Genomic DNA, 14,044 nt, shown 5'->3' on the forward strand with positions numbered 1-14,044 from the left:
ATTTAACTTGGATGACATTTTTATTTCATCATTAGCATCGGACACAAGACTGACACACTGGACACGGTCGCGTTGCGAACAAGACGCCATGCGAGAGCCCGGGATGATGATGATGATGATGAATATTTAGCTTCTTTTTTTTTTTAATTTATTTTTTTTTTACGTTTGAAATTTTTTTCTGCACCGCGGCGGCATCTGTTTTCAAAGTATCGACTTCCGCGCGGCGTAAATCAAACATTCAGACATCGCAGAAAACACTGCACTGTTGTTGTTATTGTTGTTGTTGTTTTTTTGTAGTCCCGGTCGTCCCTGTGCCACCAGGTATACAGTCCGGCTACTACAGGCTTCTTCTTTTTATAGTTTTTTCCCCCCACCCCCCACCACACACACACTGTGGTGGTCCAGCGGCGGTCCAGTCAGACCGCGCGCGTCCGCCGCTTGAGAGAGAGACACGATGCCTGAGACGACGCCCGAGACGCGCGCGCCGGCCATGAAGGACTCGCCGTTCTTCATCAAGAACCTGTTGAACTGCGACAGCAAAGCGCCGTCCAAGCCCCGGCCCATCTTCGCGGCGGCCCGGGCGGCCCTGGAGGGCGGCGTCGGCGTCGGCGGCGGCGGCTTCTCCTTCTCCACCCACGTCGGGGACTTCGGCTTCCCGCGCTTCGAGTTGCCGACGCAGCGGTTCGCGCTGCCCGCGCACTACCTGGAGCGAGCCTCGGCGTGGTGGTACCCCTTCCCCCTCGGGAGCGCCGCTCACCTGCACCGGCATCACGACGGTACGTTGCTTATACTGTTTAACACCTGTGTGTGTGTGTGTGTGTGTGTGTGTGTGTGTGTGTGTGTGTGTGTGTGTGTGTGTGTGTGTGTGTGTGTGTGTGTGTGTGTGTGTGTGTGTGTATTTATTTGATGCACTAGTTTGGTTGGTTGGGCCACAGGCGGTTTATTGACGGTTCCAGCGGTGGTGGTTTTGTAAAATGTTTGCATGCAGCGCGCACCACAACGCTTTATATGTGTCATTTCGTTTTTTAAATCGAGGCACACGACTTTGTTTTTGCACTTTAACGTGTGGACCTTTATTGTGAATATTATATGAGCAGGTATCGATTATTGACAGAAAAGTGTGTAGCACGCGAATTAGAATTAGGTGTCCCCCCATGGCCCCGTATACGACTCTAAGAGTAGGCTACACAACAACACTTCCAGACTCAAGTGTATTAACATCTCCTCCTGTCCTCCTCCACCTGCCCCCCCCCTGAAGTCACCGAGAAGCTGGCCGTGCGGGAGTCCTCCCCGGCCTCGGGCACCGATCGGGACTCCCCGGACCTGCTGCTCAAACCGGACCCGGACGCGCGGCGTGGGGCCGCTGACGACGACGACGACGACGACAACAACGACGACAACAACAACAACAAGAGCGGCGACGAGATCATCCTGGAGGAGAGCGACTCGGACGAGGCCAAGAAGGACCCCGACGAGCGGCCGGACGAGTGGAAGACGAAGCGGGACGAGGACGGCGGGGAGGCCGGTGGCGGCGGTGGTGGTGGCTGCGGCGGCGGCGGCACGGACAAGAAGCCGTGTCGCAAGAAGAAGACGCGCACCGTGTTCTCCCGCAGCCAGGTGTTCCAGCTGGAGTCCACCTTCGACATGAAGCGCTACCTGAGCAGCTCGGAGCGCGCCGGCCTGGCCGCGTCGCTGCACCTGACGGAGACGCAGGTGAAGATCTGGTTCCAGAACCGCAGGAACAAGTGGAAGAGGCAGTTGGCCGCGGAGCTCGAGGCGGCGAACCTGAGCCACGCCGCGGCGCAGAGGATAGTGCGCGTGCCCATACTGTACCACGAGAGCTCGGTGGTGTCGGACCGCAACGGTGGTGTTGGCGGTGGCGGTGGCGGCGGTGGTGGCGGTGGTGGCGCGGGCAACGTGCCCGTGAGCCAACCGCTGCTCACCTTCCCTCACCCCGTGTACTACTCGCACCCCATCGTGACGTCGGTGCCGCTGCTCAGACCTGTTTGAAAGGACGAGAGAGAGAGAGAGAAGGAAAGAGGGAAAAAAAAACACTATTATCTTGATCAGATGTTATCAGACCATCTTAGTGTAAAATAAGACGTAATATTTTTGTACGAGTAAAAATAAAATCATGTGAAAGAGAAGAGAGAAAATAAATAGGCGATGGGGGGGGGGGGGGGGAGGGGTTGGGGGGGGGGGATAGGCCTGTTCAGAACTGTTTTCCGTTTTAATTTATATAGGGCGAGGTTGTTATTATATGGCAATCAAAAATAGTAAAGCATTCGTACAAATATTGGTCATTAATTATAATAATTATAATAATTATAATTATTATAATAGTTATAATAATAATTATTATTATTATTGTTAATGTTATATTCACCTCAGGAGTCAATTTCGCACTGCCTGTTGAGTGTTTTATTAATTCAAAACAGTTTTTACAAATGGACAAAAAACAACAACAATACAAACCCCAATAGTCATTTCAATATAATTTGAATAATTTGGGCCTTTTTGCTTTCAAGTCAAAAAATGTCATTTTTTGGACTTTCCTGTTTAACATGATTTAGATTCGCAAACGGAGAATTGGACAATGTGCAATATCCAAACAGAGCGCCTCCGCTGAGCTCGGGATGCGGTGCATCGGTTGTGAGGAACACTCCCGACTAGACCGAGTTGGTACCGATGGACTCCCGACAAGGAGAGCGCTGGACGGGGACAATCAGACACTGATAATAGTAGGCTACAATATCACCTATAGTGGTTTGTGCGGCGAATGGGGACGTCTTCAAAGCACAAATGATATCGCAGGCCATATTGTGTGTTCTTATGTTTATTTTTCTATTCGTTTTTCATTTATTTTCTTTGTTTGTTTTTAAGAAAACCATTGGTGTATAAATGTAAATGTTTATTTAATTAGTTGGGTAGGGGAGCTTCTATTTGCCTTGTACAGTAAGAAGAACATTTTGATATTGTATTGCTGAATTGTTGTGAAATAAATTGATAATATTCAGTATGGTTTACAGAAATCTGCTTTTGTATATTATTATTATTATTATTATTATTATTATTATTTGAAATTATTAATATTTAATAGTTTTCTTCAAAATAGTCAACTGTTGTACAATGCACCAATAACCTCAGTCTTCACAAAGAGCAATTTATGAAATTATTGTATACAATTTCTAAGGAAGTATCATGGATATAAAATTACAGAATAGAAGACCGAGTAACATACACACACACACACACACACACACACACACACACACACACACACACACACACACACACACACACACATATAAACAAACAAACGCACACGCAAATATAGACATTTGAACTAGCTGGCTTTTTACTTGTGCAGCGGGTAACTTAGATATAGACTTATACACTACACTATGCACTTCAGAACCAATTGTAATTCAAAATAGCAATGAGATGTAACTATCCAACATTATCCTTTAACATTTTCTTTTAGGTGTATATCAATTGTTAATAGTCCATGCGCGCAACAAGTTGTTGTGACGTGGTGAGGCGGGAAGATCGTCATTGTGGATTTCTCAGATTATTGGCATTTTCAGCTTCATAAAAAGTCTGTATTCATCTGGACCTCCATCCAAAAAATGAAATGATAATGTTTTACTGAATAGAGTAGGCTACGTTTAATTATTGGAGACAGGGACGAATGAGATCTAGATAGATTAGATAAACCGGATTAGTTGGATTGGTGATTTTAGTTTGGATAGGTGTTCAAAGTACTACTAGAGTATATGGAATATAAAAAAGTGAATAATAGTAGGCCCGTATGTTTTTAGTTTGTCTATATAAGACCACAAGAAACAACTCCACGATTCCTAAAGAACATTGTCTTTGTCGTCTTGATCTTAAAATGACAGTTGTCTTCATTAGGTAGCCTTAAATAGTCCTCATAAACAGTCGCAACTTCTTGATAACTTAAAATAATACTAATAATAATAATAATAACAACAGTAATAAAGAAAATGTCTGATAATAATGAGCAAGAGACATCACAACTAAAATGCCTAGATTTACAGTACAAGATACATCTGATCACATTCGAGTCTACTTTATAGGCCTCGATTTGAAATGGAAAAACGAAAGAAACACACACGATGCCTGCAAAACCGCCGATGACGGCCTATCGATTAGCCTACGTCATATACATCGTTGAAAAATGTAAGAAAAAGGTATAGGCCCAACAAGTCCGCGTCTCACCAAAGCCTAACTAACTAATCGGTATACCTACTCCAAGATAACCTCAACACGAGACAAAAGGGTTCATTCAAAATTTCATCCGATGACCCACATATCGACGTGCACCTCCATGCACACGCAGCGCGGCCCCATTATGGTGCATTAATGATTATTATGGCGTTATTCCTCTGGCCCTGCCATCGATCCGGTAGCGTCCACGTGGTTTCGAGTAAGGGTTCATTTTGAGCACTAGTCATTTTTACCCAGCTTATGACCTTGATTTGCGCGCGCAAATCCAAAAGGAAAACAAACAGACCCATACCACTCGATCGGGGTTCCCTTTTAGTTCTAGCGCATTGCTTCTTCGAGCATATTTGATTAAACCGGGATGGGGGTAAATGTAGCACTACGTGACCGCCACGCAGTGTATTACTTAAAATCCCCAAGTTGAGTGGGTGATTATAAATCCACTCAATTCCTATGTTTAGTGCGGATCTGGAGCCAAACGCGCGTGCGTGCCTTGCGCGCCATATAGAACCGTATACCTGCAGCTGAACGATGCTGTGAACCGAGTGCATTGAGACTCGCTGATAGTTGGTACACACACACCTGTCTTTGTGCCGCTTTGTTGGGGACTTCCGTAGGATAGGATGGTGTCGTCACGGGTCACCTTTGACCCCACGATGTAAAATAAGGTGTAAAGCAAACAGGATCGATGCGACGCTCCCCTCACAATTCGACGTATTTAAACACTTGAGGTTTTGAACAACAAACTCCTGTGACACTGCTTGAGAGGGAAATCTTCTTTATCCCAACTCATTTGGCCGGCTGATTGAATGAGAGCATCAGATTTTCATCAAAGTTCTATTAAGTGAAACATAGGTTGCGGGGCACCGTCTGATTGGAACAGTTTAAATTTTAATTGTGTTTTTAATTTGACATATAGTTGCTGTGAGGAATGACAGTGAAACGCCGAGGGGCGGTCGATTTTCTTAATTTCTCCCAAAGGAATTGATGAGTCTATCAGGGCAGTAGATTGGAAAGCCATTAAAACTCAATGGTTAGGTTGTTAATTGGAACTTGATGGATAGGAGCCCTTGGAAAGGCTATACTGATCCAATCTTCTTGACTTTCTGTTTTCCAATAAATTACCCAGTTCATTTCCACACTCAGATTACATAAATCGTACACCTCCAGGGTCCGCGCGCTCTGCTCGCGCTTAAAACTCCGACTCGATCTCTTTCTCCTTCTTGCTTTTTCTCTCTGCCTCTCTCTGACACACAAACACAGACAGAAAGACACACACACACACACACGCACGCACGCACGCACGCACGCGCGCGCACACACACACACACACACACACACACACACACACACACACACACACACACACACACACACACACACACACACACACACACACACACACAGGAGGGCGCGGTGGAAAATGCGTGGGCCCGGCTTTCTTGAATGAAAATCGAAACATAATCAACGTTTATACTTAGAAAATTTATTGATATAATTTTCTCTGGTAATTTCCTTATTCTAGAGCTGGACACATCATATATCATAATACACGCGTGTAAAGGGTCTTTGTGTGATATTTATCGAAGCTTGAGTCCTGGATCAAAGCTCCACATAACTTCATCTGTCTTGCCCGAGACCTTCGCCCGGGTAAAGATCGTGTTCTGTTATTGCGGTAGATCTGCCAAACACCGGGTAGGCCTATCAACGTGATGAAGCACGATCCCGGGCCCTACACCTGGCCGCGCACTGCATGCGTTCCGAGTGATCCAGAGAGCAATGGGGAAACACGGACCAAGAAAGAACATTTCCATAGTAATATAGGACATTTGGCCGGACCCAAAACGACGTAAAGGCTGCATGGCTAAAAAACAAACCATTCCATTCGTTCTCACATTGCAAGGTACAATAATAAGTCCGATATCTCAGTTGTGTTGCAGCTCAAAACAGAATGGTGAGTAATTTAACTGTGAAGAGGAAGGCAGGCAGAGAGATGGGGCTATTGACAAAAGCCTTTGTTCAAAAAGTGTGTAATATAAAATATCCCCATTTAACTGTCATTTCGGATTTCACGCCTTAAATGTATGGCACCATCCATCCAGCACGCGTCGCGTACTGGCCCCATATACCCCCCCCCCCCCTTTAAATGGCGTCTCAATGGGCACATGTTGCATAGATTATTTTACAGCTGCTTGCCCAAATGTATCAGCAATTCTTACGCCAAATAGCCCCTGTGATCACCATCAATTGCGTCACCGTCGTCGATGTAAGCCTATATGTGGATCACCGTTGTCAACTTCTTCGTTCATATCAGGTCTATTGGAGAGAGAGAAAAAAAAAGGGGATCCTCTAATAATGTGCTCACTTGCGTGCCAGCGACGGAGAAGGGTACTGACACCACGATGATTAAAGCTGACCATTTGTAATGTGTCTCAGGTCCCTTGGAAAGCTGTAAAGTGGGATAATGCGGTCGAACCGCCAAGCCGGGCCCCACAGCTGTCCTGGCAGACGTAACTAGGGAGGGGAGGGGAGGGGAGGGGAGCCCCCCCCCCCACACACACACACACACACGCCTCCAATCAATTAGTCAATCAATTAGCCAGCCTCCAATCCAAGCAGCATCACAAGGCAGATTAGGTCACTAATGTTCAAATTAATTCTTAAACGCAGATAATGGACCCGGAATGAGTTTATTATTTTCGGGAAACAGAATTGTTGGGCTCTTGTGTTCGTTCCCAGAGTGAATTTCGGATGACCCCGTCTCGTTTACCGTAACAAAATAAACATGTAAGACATTTAGATGGATGAGGTCATTCTCTAATTGACAGGTTAGTCATATGTAGTTAAGTTCCACCTGGGGGTTATTTAAATACACCATATGACTTGTTTTCCGGAACAAGCATTATATCAAAATGAGGATGTTTTATTTAGTATTAAAAAGCTATAATCGCGGCCATATCCGCCAACAATAGGCCTATTAATTGTGTGCGCTTCTGTTTAAAAGGCACCAACTAAATCAAAACATGTGTCATTTTATTACAAATTACAATCAGAATATAATATATGATGCGCTTAAAGGATTTGGGATCCAAAGAAAAAAACGGATAGTAACCACTGTAGGTCAAAAAACAGGAGTAATGTCATACTTCAGCATTAATGTTCGTCCAAACGCGTGTGACTGAAGCTGCTGGAAAAAAGCGTAAGCCGATTTAAAAAAATCGATGACATTAAAAAACAATTTTAATTGCAAAACCTTTTTTTTTTTTTCTCCCATTGAAATCTTTCAAATCGATATAAAATAAAGATAGTAGATGCGGTCGCCTTCAGAGCAGGTCGTCCAGACGGTCTGCGCCGCGATGATTCCCATCAACTTTCCTCATCCTATCCTCGGACCTGCAGCAGACTTTGAATTGTGCGGGCTTGGTTCCGGCCTGTGATTGGCCGGCCGGCAGCTTACCTACATGCAAATGAGGCAACGCAACAATACCTCCTATGCTCCAGAGCTGGTGGAGGTGGTTCAAGAATACACTTATGTTTCAGCTCCCAGAAAAACAACTCGACTTGCCTCACTTTAATCCCATCGCCCCGTATCTTCTTTTTGTTCATTATAAAGGTAGCGCCTTTTTACGCATCCGATGCGGCATCACAGGGATCAATACTAACAACCGCAGTGGGCAGCGCAACACTGTAGACGACACCGATTTAGTCCAGTTACTGCTTCTGTTATGAGGCGAGGATGAGCAACACAGAAGACAGCGGAAACAAGTGCTCCTCGGGGCCGATTTCCAGCTTCACCATCCAGTCTATTTTGGGCAACAAGAGCCCGTCCGAGTCGTCGCGGAGCACCGGCACCAAGGAGCTCTCCAAGGGGCTAGCCGCGCCGCCGTCGAGGAGGCGCTCCCTGTCCGTGTCCTCCGAGGACAGCGCGGGCAGCGCCGGGGAAGACTCGGCGGATTGTTTTTGCTCGGATACCGGCCACGGCGAGCCATGCACGCAGCATCAGCCCCACAACTTCTCGTGTTTAGGTAAGCATTGTTTTTTTTTTTTTTTACTGTTAGTGTTTGTTTTTGCATGCGGGGTTTGCTTTTGGATTAGGCGGATTAAAGGGTCCTGAACCAGCAATTGAAAGCCTTGTGTCACTGCAGGGAGGTGGGGGACGTATATTGCGTATAGGCTATCATCTGATAAGACCTTGTTTCACCGTATCAATTTTAATATTGTAAACTGGCGGAGAAGATGGTGCCACACAATTTAAATGCACATAAAAGTGCCCATAAATATGAATACGCGACAGAGCAGTTTCAAGCTGTCTGTTTCCAAAAAACGGGTCTGTTCTGTCTCAAGTCTTTACACTTGCATATGTTGTATTTGTATATGTTTGTGTTGTTGCTTCGTGTGCAGCCGATCCTCTTGATTTTAGATGTATCATCGCTGCAGCAGTGAAGAGTGAAGAGGTCACATAATTAGCCCCTTTGTTTCCTCTCATATCCCATTTAATTGAGTCGGCTAATTGATTAAACATGTTTTCCGAATGACTCCACTAGCCTGCATGTCGTCTGAAATGAGTGTTCAAAAAAGAGCCCGCATGCTTTGATTAATAGGCTCATGGCCACTAAGCATACTTAAATTAAATTGTTTATTTTAAAAAGGCTTTTAGCGGTCGATTTAACAAGTCAAAGATCATTCTGAATAATCTCTCGTACAGATAATGCAGACTATATTTTGTCTTTGCCCGTGGGAGTGCGTGCACGCGCGTGCGAGCGGGCGCGCGTGTGTGCAGTGCGTGCGTGCGTGCGTGCGAGCGGGCGTGTGTGATGCAAAAAGTGTGAAGTCATTTCCTTTAACAAATGAATAACCTGCACATGCACCATACGCAATGACGATCCAATTCCAATTATCGCTATTGTCTGCTCCATTGTCGGGCTTACACGGACCTGTCACTGTAAGTGAGGCTAGTGAGAGTTTTTTTTCATTTATCTCTCCAAAAAAAAAAAGAAAAAAAAGAAAAGAAAAAAACACCCCTTGACACTGTCCTGCTCCCCCATCCTATTCAGGTGCCCCAAAGAGACTGCTCTCCGTAGCGGACGGCACCGCGCGGCGACCCCACCACCACCACCACCACCACCACCACCTGTCCCAGAACCCGCTGCAGGATTACAAAGAGGAGCAGGGGGGGCCGTGCGGCCAGATGTCGCCCCTGTCCGAGGAGCGGCAGGCCGCGGACGGCGGCGGGGACAAGCAGGGCTCGGCCAACTCGGCCAAGAAGAAGACGCGCACGGTTTTCTCGCGCAGCCAGGTGTACCAGCTGGAGTCCACCTTTGACATGAAACGCTACCTGAGCAGCTCGGAGCGCGCGTGTTTGGCCTCCAGTCTGCAGCTGACGGAGACGCAGGTGAAGACGTGGTTCCAGAACCGCAGGAACAAGTGGAAGCGGCAGCTCTCCGCGGAGCTGGAGGCGGCCAACATGGCGCACGCCTCGGCACAGACACTGGTTGGGATGCCGCTGGTCTTCAGAGATAACTCCTTGCTGCGGGTGCCTGTACCGCGGTCCATCGCCTTCCCCACGCCGCTGTATTACCCCGGGAGTAACCTGCCGGCGTTACCCTTATACAATCTATACAATAAGATTGAGTACTGACTGGAGACGCGTGACATCGGTCCTCGCACAAAACAAACTTTAACCAGTTGACATAAAAAAAAAGAATACATTGATACATACATAAAAAAAACTCTTATACACATCTTGACATATCCCTTATGTATATTATATCACTTTAACTGTTGAGGATATTCTTATAATGCTACGACTGTGTCACACAAGAAGCAACACGCGTGCCCATGTATAAAATACACCATGTGTATAATTAGAATTATAATGGTTTTGTATTTTATTTAATTTTCCTGCTTCCCCTTTACTTAATTAATAGGATTTTATAACGTGAGTAACGTATTCATATCACTATAAGGGAAAAAGGATTGGACGTTATACCAAAAAACTATCTGAATGTATTTAAACAGTTTTATCTATATTTACATATGATTGGTTGGTCATCAGATAACAAAAACTGTCAGTCACAAAATTAAATGACAAATGTTTATTGTTACTATGCTTCCATGTGGGCAGAACCCAATGTTTTTACTGTAATTTAGAACTTCAAAAATAATCTTCTCATTCAATAAATTTTCTATATCAGTTACATGCTGGTTTGCCTGGTTTTATTTTAATTCAGAATATGTTTCATCTTAAAAACGTTATTTCACTGACATGCTTTAATTTACATGTATAAGGACTTCAACCAATTTCCAATGTTGACATTTCCTTTAACAAGTGACGGTACTTCAGGCAATTACATATAATCTAGCACGCCTTTAGAGTCGAGCAAGGGTTTCACTCTGGCCTCAAGCGACCCAGCCATATGCAGATTTCTCAAGTGAGTAAGTAACCAGCAATGAGGAACCACAGACTGTATTGTGACATAACGTGACTGCTAACTTTGCATTGCAAAGCACATGCAGTGGCTGTCACACACACATTAAAAAAAGGACATAGATACGGTAGGCTATATGAAACAAATACAACAGGTTATAATCACATCCTCCTAGATAGGACATTCAGTGCACTGTAAACTTTAGTTTTAACCCGGATACCAATCAGTCTATTTCTCGTCTACATTTCCAAGAACTATACTGTTCCGACATGAAGTAATATCCACACCTAACTCGACACCTGGGAATTGTTACATCCTGGGAATTGTTAGATCATGTTCTTGTTATACTTCCATCAAGTGGGTCTGCAAATAAAACAAACAGAATTACACCATTATTTTAAAATTATTCATAAAAACATGGATGAGAGTGTTGTATGACACAGAGTTAACTAAAACCCTTCTCTGGCGATGGAGGAATAATAATGATCAGCATCGCAGGCGCACCATGCCCCTGGGTATGGATTCTGCAGTCATTTGAAGTCTGCACGTATCAGGATCTCAAGCACCAGGCCTTGAAAGTAGAAACCCGATAAAGAGACGCGCGGTCAAAGTTCAACACTCTTGTCTGCATTTTTTGTGGAAGTAATAAGGTACAACATTATTTAAAAGACGATGTATACTTAAACATTTGTGTGATTTATCATTATTAATGTGTTTCTTTTGGAACTTGGTAATTTTTATGAAAGAAATTGGAAACCTTTGGTAGCGGCAGCCGGCCTTTTAAATCCTATGAGCATGATTAACTAAAGTCAAATGCACATGCAATTACATGCATATTATATATATTCACACTCAATCTCTCTCTCTCCCCCTCCTTCTCTCTGTCTATTTGTCTCTCACACACACATATGCACACACATAGCGTGCACGTACACACACACACACACACACACACACACACACACACACACACACACACACACACACACACACACACACACACACACACACACACACACACCAACAGAAACCCCCGTGTGTGTGTGTGTGTGTGTGTGTGTGTGTGTGTGTGTGTGTGTGTGTGTGTGTGTGTGTGTGTGTGTGTGCCTGCGGACACCCAGCCAGACATATGCCAGCTTTCCTTGGATGTCACATCATGTACAATGGATCTACCGCCACCTCCATCCGCGCTATCGCCGCGCTAATGGCTACATTACCTAAAGCAGAGTCACAGCTAGCGAAGCTCTGCCGCCCGCGAGATTATGCCTGACCCAATTTCTGCGGCAGCTGCCCCGTGTTCTGGGAAAATGGAAAGCGTTAGACAACAGTAGCCGTGATTTATGGGTCACTCCGGCGGGAAGGGTGAGGTGGTGCATGAGGATGAAATTGTGACAGATAAGAGAGTGAGCCCAAGAAGAAGAATGCATGAGGAAGATAAAGGGATGGGGAGGGGGGGGTTATGGAACAGTTATGAAAAGGAGCAATAGCTTCACGTGAATGAAGCTGTTTATTAGTTCCTCACCGGTCATTATGTCATCAGGTGTGACAGCGACACGCCATTCCCATGAATTGATGTTTGCACCCTACTGGCTTCTGGGAAATCTGCATGACCTGTCACCTATAAAGTTGTTAGATTTGCCGTACGGGGGTGGGTGGTACACGATAGAGAGACAGATACAGTGAGAGAGGGGGGGAGGGAAAAGAGAGAGAATGAAACAAGAATTTGAGATTGAAAAGCAGGAAAAGGAAGGAAGGCGAGACAGTGAGAGATGGAGAAGAGGCCGGTACGTATGTAACTATGTATCACATCCATGTCAGGTGTGAATTACACATTTTAATAGCACGGCAATGAAAATGATTTGGAGCGGTTTAGCCGGGGAAGAGACAGCGGAAGGCAATGCGGTGATGAAGATTTGTTGAGACGCTGTGTTGTGCCTTAGGATTCATCAAACTGGCCCGGTAAGGTGAGAGGCTAGTGTAATTCACTTTGCAGCGTAATTTATGATAGAAGACGTGGCGGGCCTGCTATACATGGGGTAGGAGGAGGGGAGAGAGAAGAGGCACAGAAACAGAAGGCATTGTGCAAAAAATAATTACCCAGACATTTCTTAATGCTATTTCCAGCAGATGGATCGTGCTAGAATGTCCGTGCAGACTAGTGGTGCACTGTTAAATACAATTGTTTGCTGCAATCAACCTAACATATTTGCATTCAAATTCAACACCCTATATAATGTGTTTATGTATACGTGTACGTATTCATAGATTCCCCTCCACTCTACAATGATGACATGCAATCACTTTTCAGATGAACGCTGTATACAGTATATCCCCCTCCTTTCAACACAATTTTGAACCAGAGATTCTATTCGTGGAGCAGTCCGCCGACATGTTTACAGGCCTTTGAATCCCAAAGCGTGTGTAGGTGTGCATGTTTTCGCCTGTTCTGCACCGGACGGGCTCTGAAACACAACACCCGGAGCCCCGAGTCGACTCTCGGCCCCACGACAAGAGTTTGGAAAACGATCGCGAGGCATTAAGCCAGACAACTTTGAAGAGCTGTTTTGCTCTCTAAATGAATTTGCGCGGCAGCATAACGAGATTGGGCCAGGCAGACCCTGTCATCCGCCAGCCTTTAACCAGCTTCTGTATTTATGGGCGAATGGTTCACAAAAAGAGGGGGGTGGGGGGGGAGAAAGACCTTGGACCACCAGAAGTGATTTTTTTTATTTTTTTCCCCCATTCTGTTTTATATCAACTGGAAATGAAGGAGCTGAAGGGAAATTGTGTTTGCATCCCCCCCCCCCACCTCTGGCCTCCTCCTCCTCCTCCTCCACCCCCTCCCCCTATCTGCAGACAGATACATGTTAACAAGGCAGAAGCCTAGGCAACATGTATACAAATATGTCAGGGACGTCACATGCAGCTCGACTTTGATAGACGGGGGCTGCTAAAGAGCACGAATGGCACTCCGTGAAATACAGAGGAGAGACACAAGGTACTGATGTCATTTAGGGTGCTTTCCTATTATTTAGGCCAAGACAGAATATAAGTCTCCCCACCCCCCGGAAAAATATTGGATTTTTATTATTATTTCATTTCAATTTAATATTTTCTCGCAAAACTTTCACTCTAAAAAATGATGGAAGCTACCTCTTTTCCGTTGTATTCATTCATGGTCTTAAGACTCAAAATGTGAATGCATTAAAAAAAAAAAAAAAAAAAAAAGCTTTTGTCGGGCACTTTATTGGTATTACACCTAATCGCTAAATTACCCACCATTTCTTCTTCTGCTTTTATTGTCAGCAGTGCCCCCCCCCCCCCCCCCCCCCAAAAAAAAAGAAGCATTGTAGGGCCTGTATGGATTT

The 14,044-nt window shown here is 45.2% G+C and overlaps 2 protein-coding genes across 2 annotated transcripts; both read left to right on the plus strand.

Moving 5' to 3' along the window:
* Positions 1-454: 454 nt before the first annotated feature.
* hmx3a (H6 family homeobox 3a) lies at positions 455-2,010 on the plus strand (the record flags this gene model as incomplete). The annotated part of the gene is made up of 2 exons (XM_084470294.1): positions 455-776; positions 1,259-2,010. 2 exons carry the CDS (start codon positions 455-457, stop codon positions 2,008-2,010), a joined length of 1,074 nt encoding a protein of 357 aa, XP_084326420.1.
* Positions 2,011-7,984: 5,974 nt separating this feature from the next.
* On the plus strand, positions 7,985-9,886 carry hmx2 (H6 family homeobox 2; the record flags this gene model as incomplete). Its single annotated transcript, XM_084470358.1, has 2 exons — positions 7,985-8,273; positions 9,303-9,886. The coding sequence occupies 2 exons, from the start codon at positions 7,985-7,987 to the stop codon at positions 9,884-9,886; spliced, it is 873 nt and encodes a 290-aa protein (XP_084326484.1).
* Positions 9,887-14,044: the final 4,158 nt, after the last annotated feature.

This window comes from Micromesistius poutassou (assembly GCF_964030765.1).
Source record: "Micromesistius poutassou genome assembly, chromosome: 7".
Lineage (NCBI taxonomy): Eukaryota > Metazoa > Chordata > Actinopteri > Gadiformes > Gadidae > Micromesistius > Micromesistius poutassou.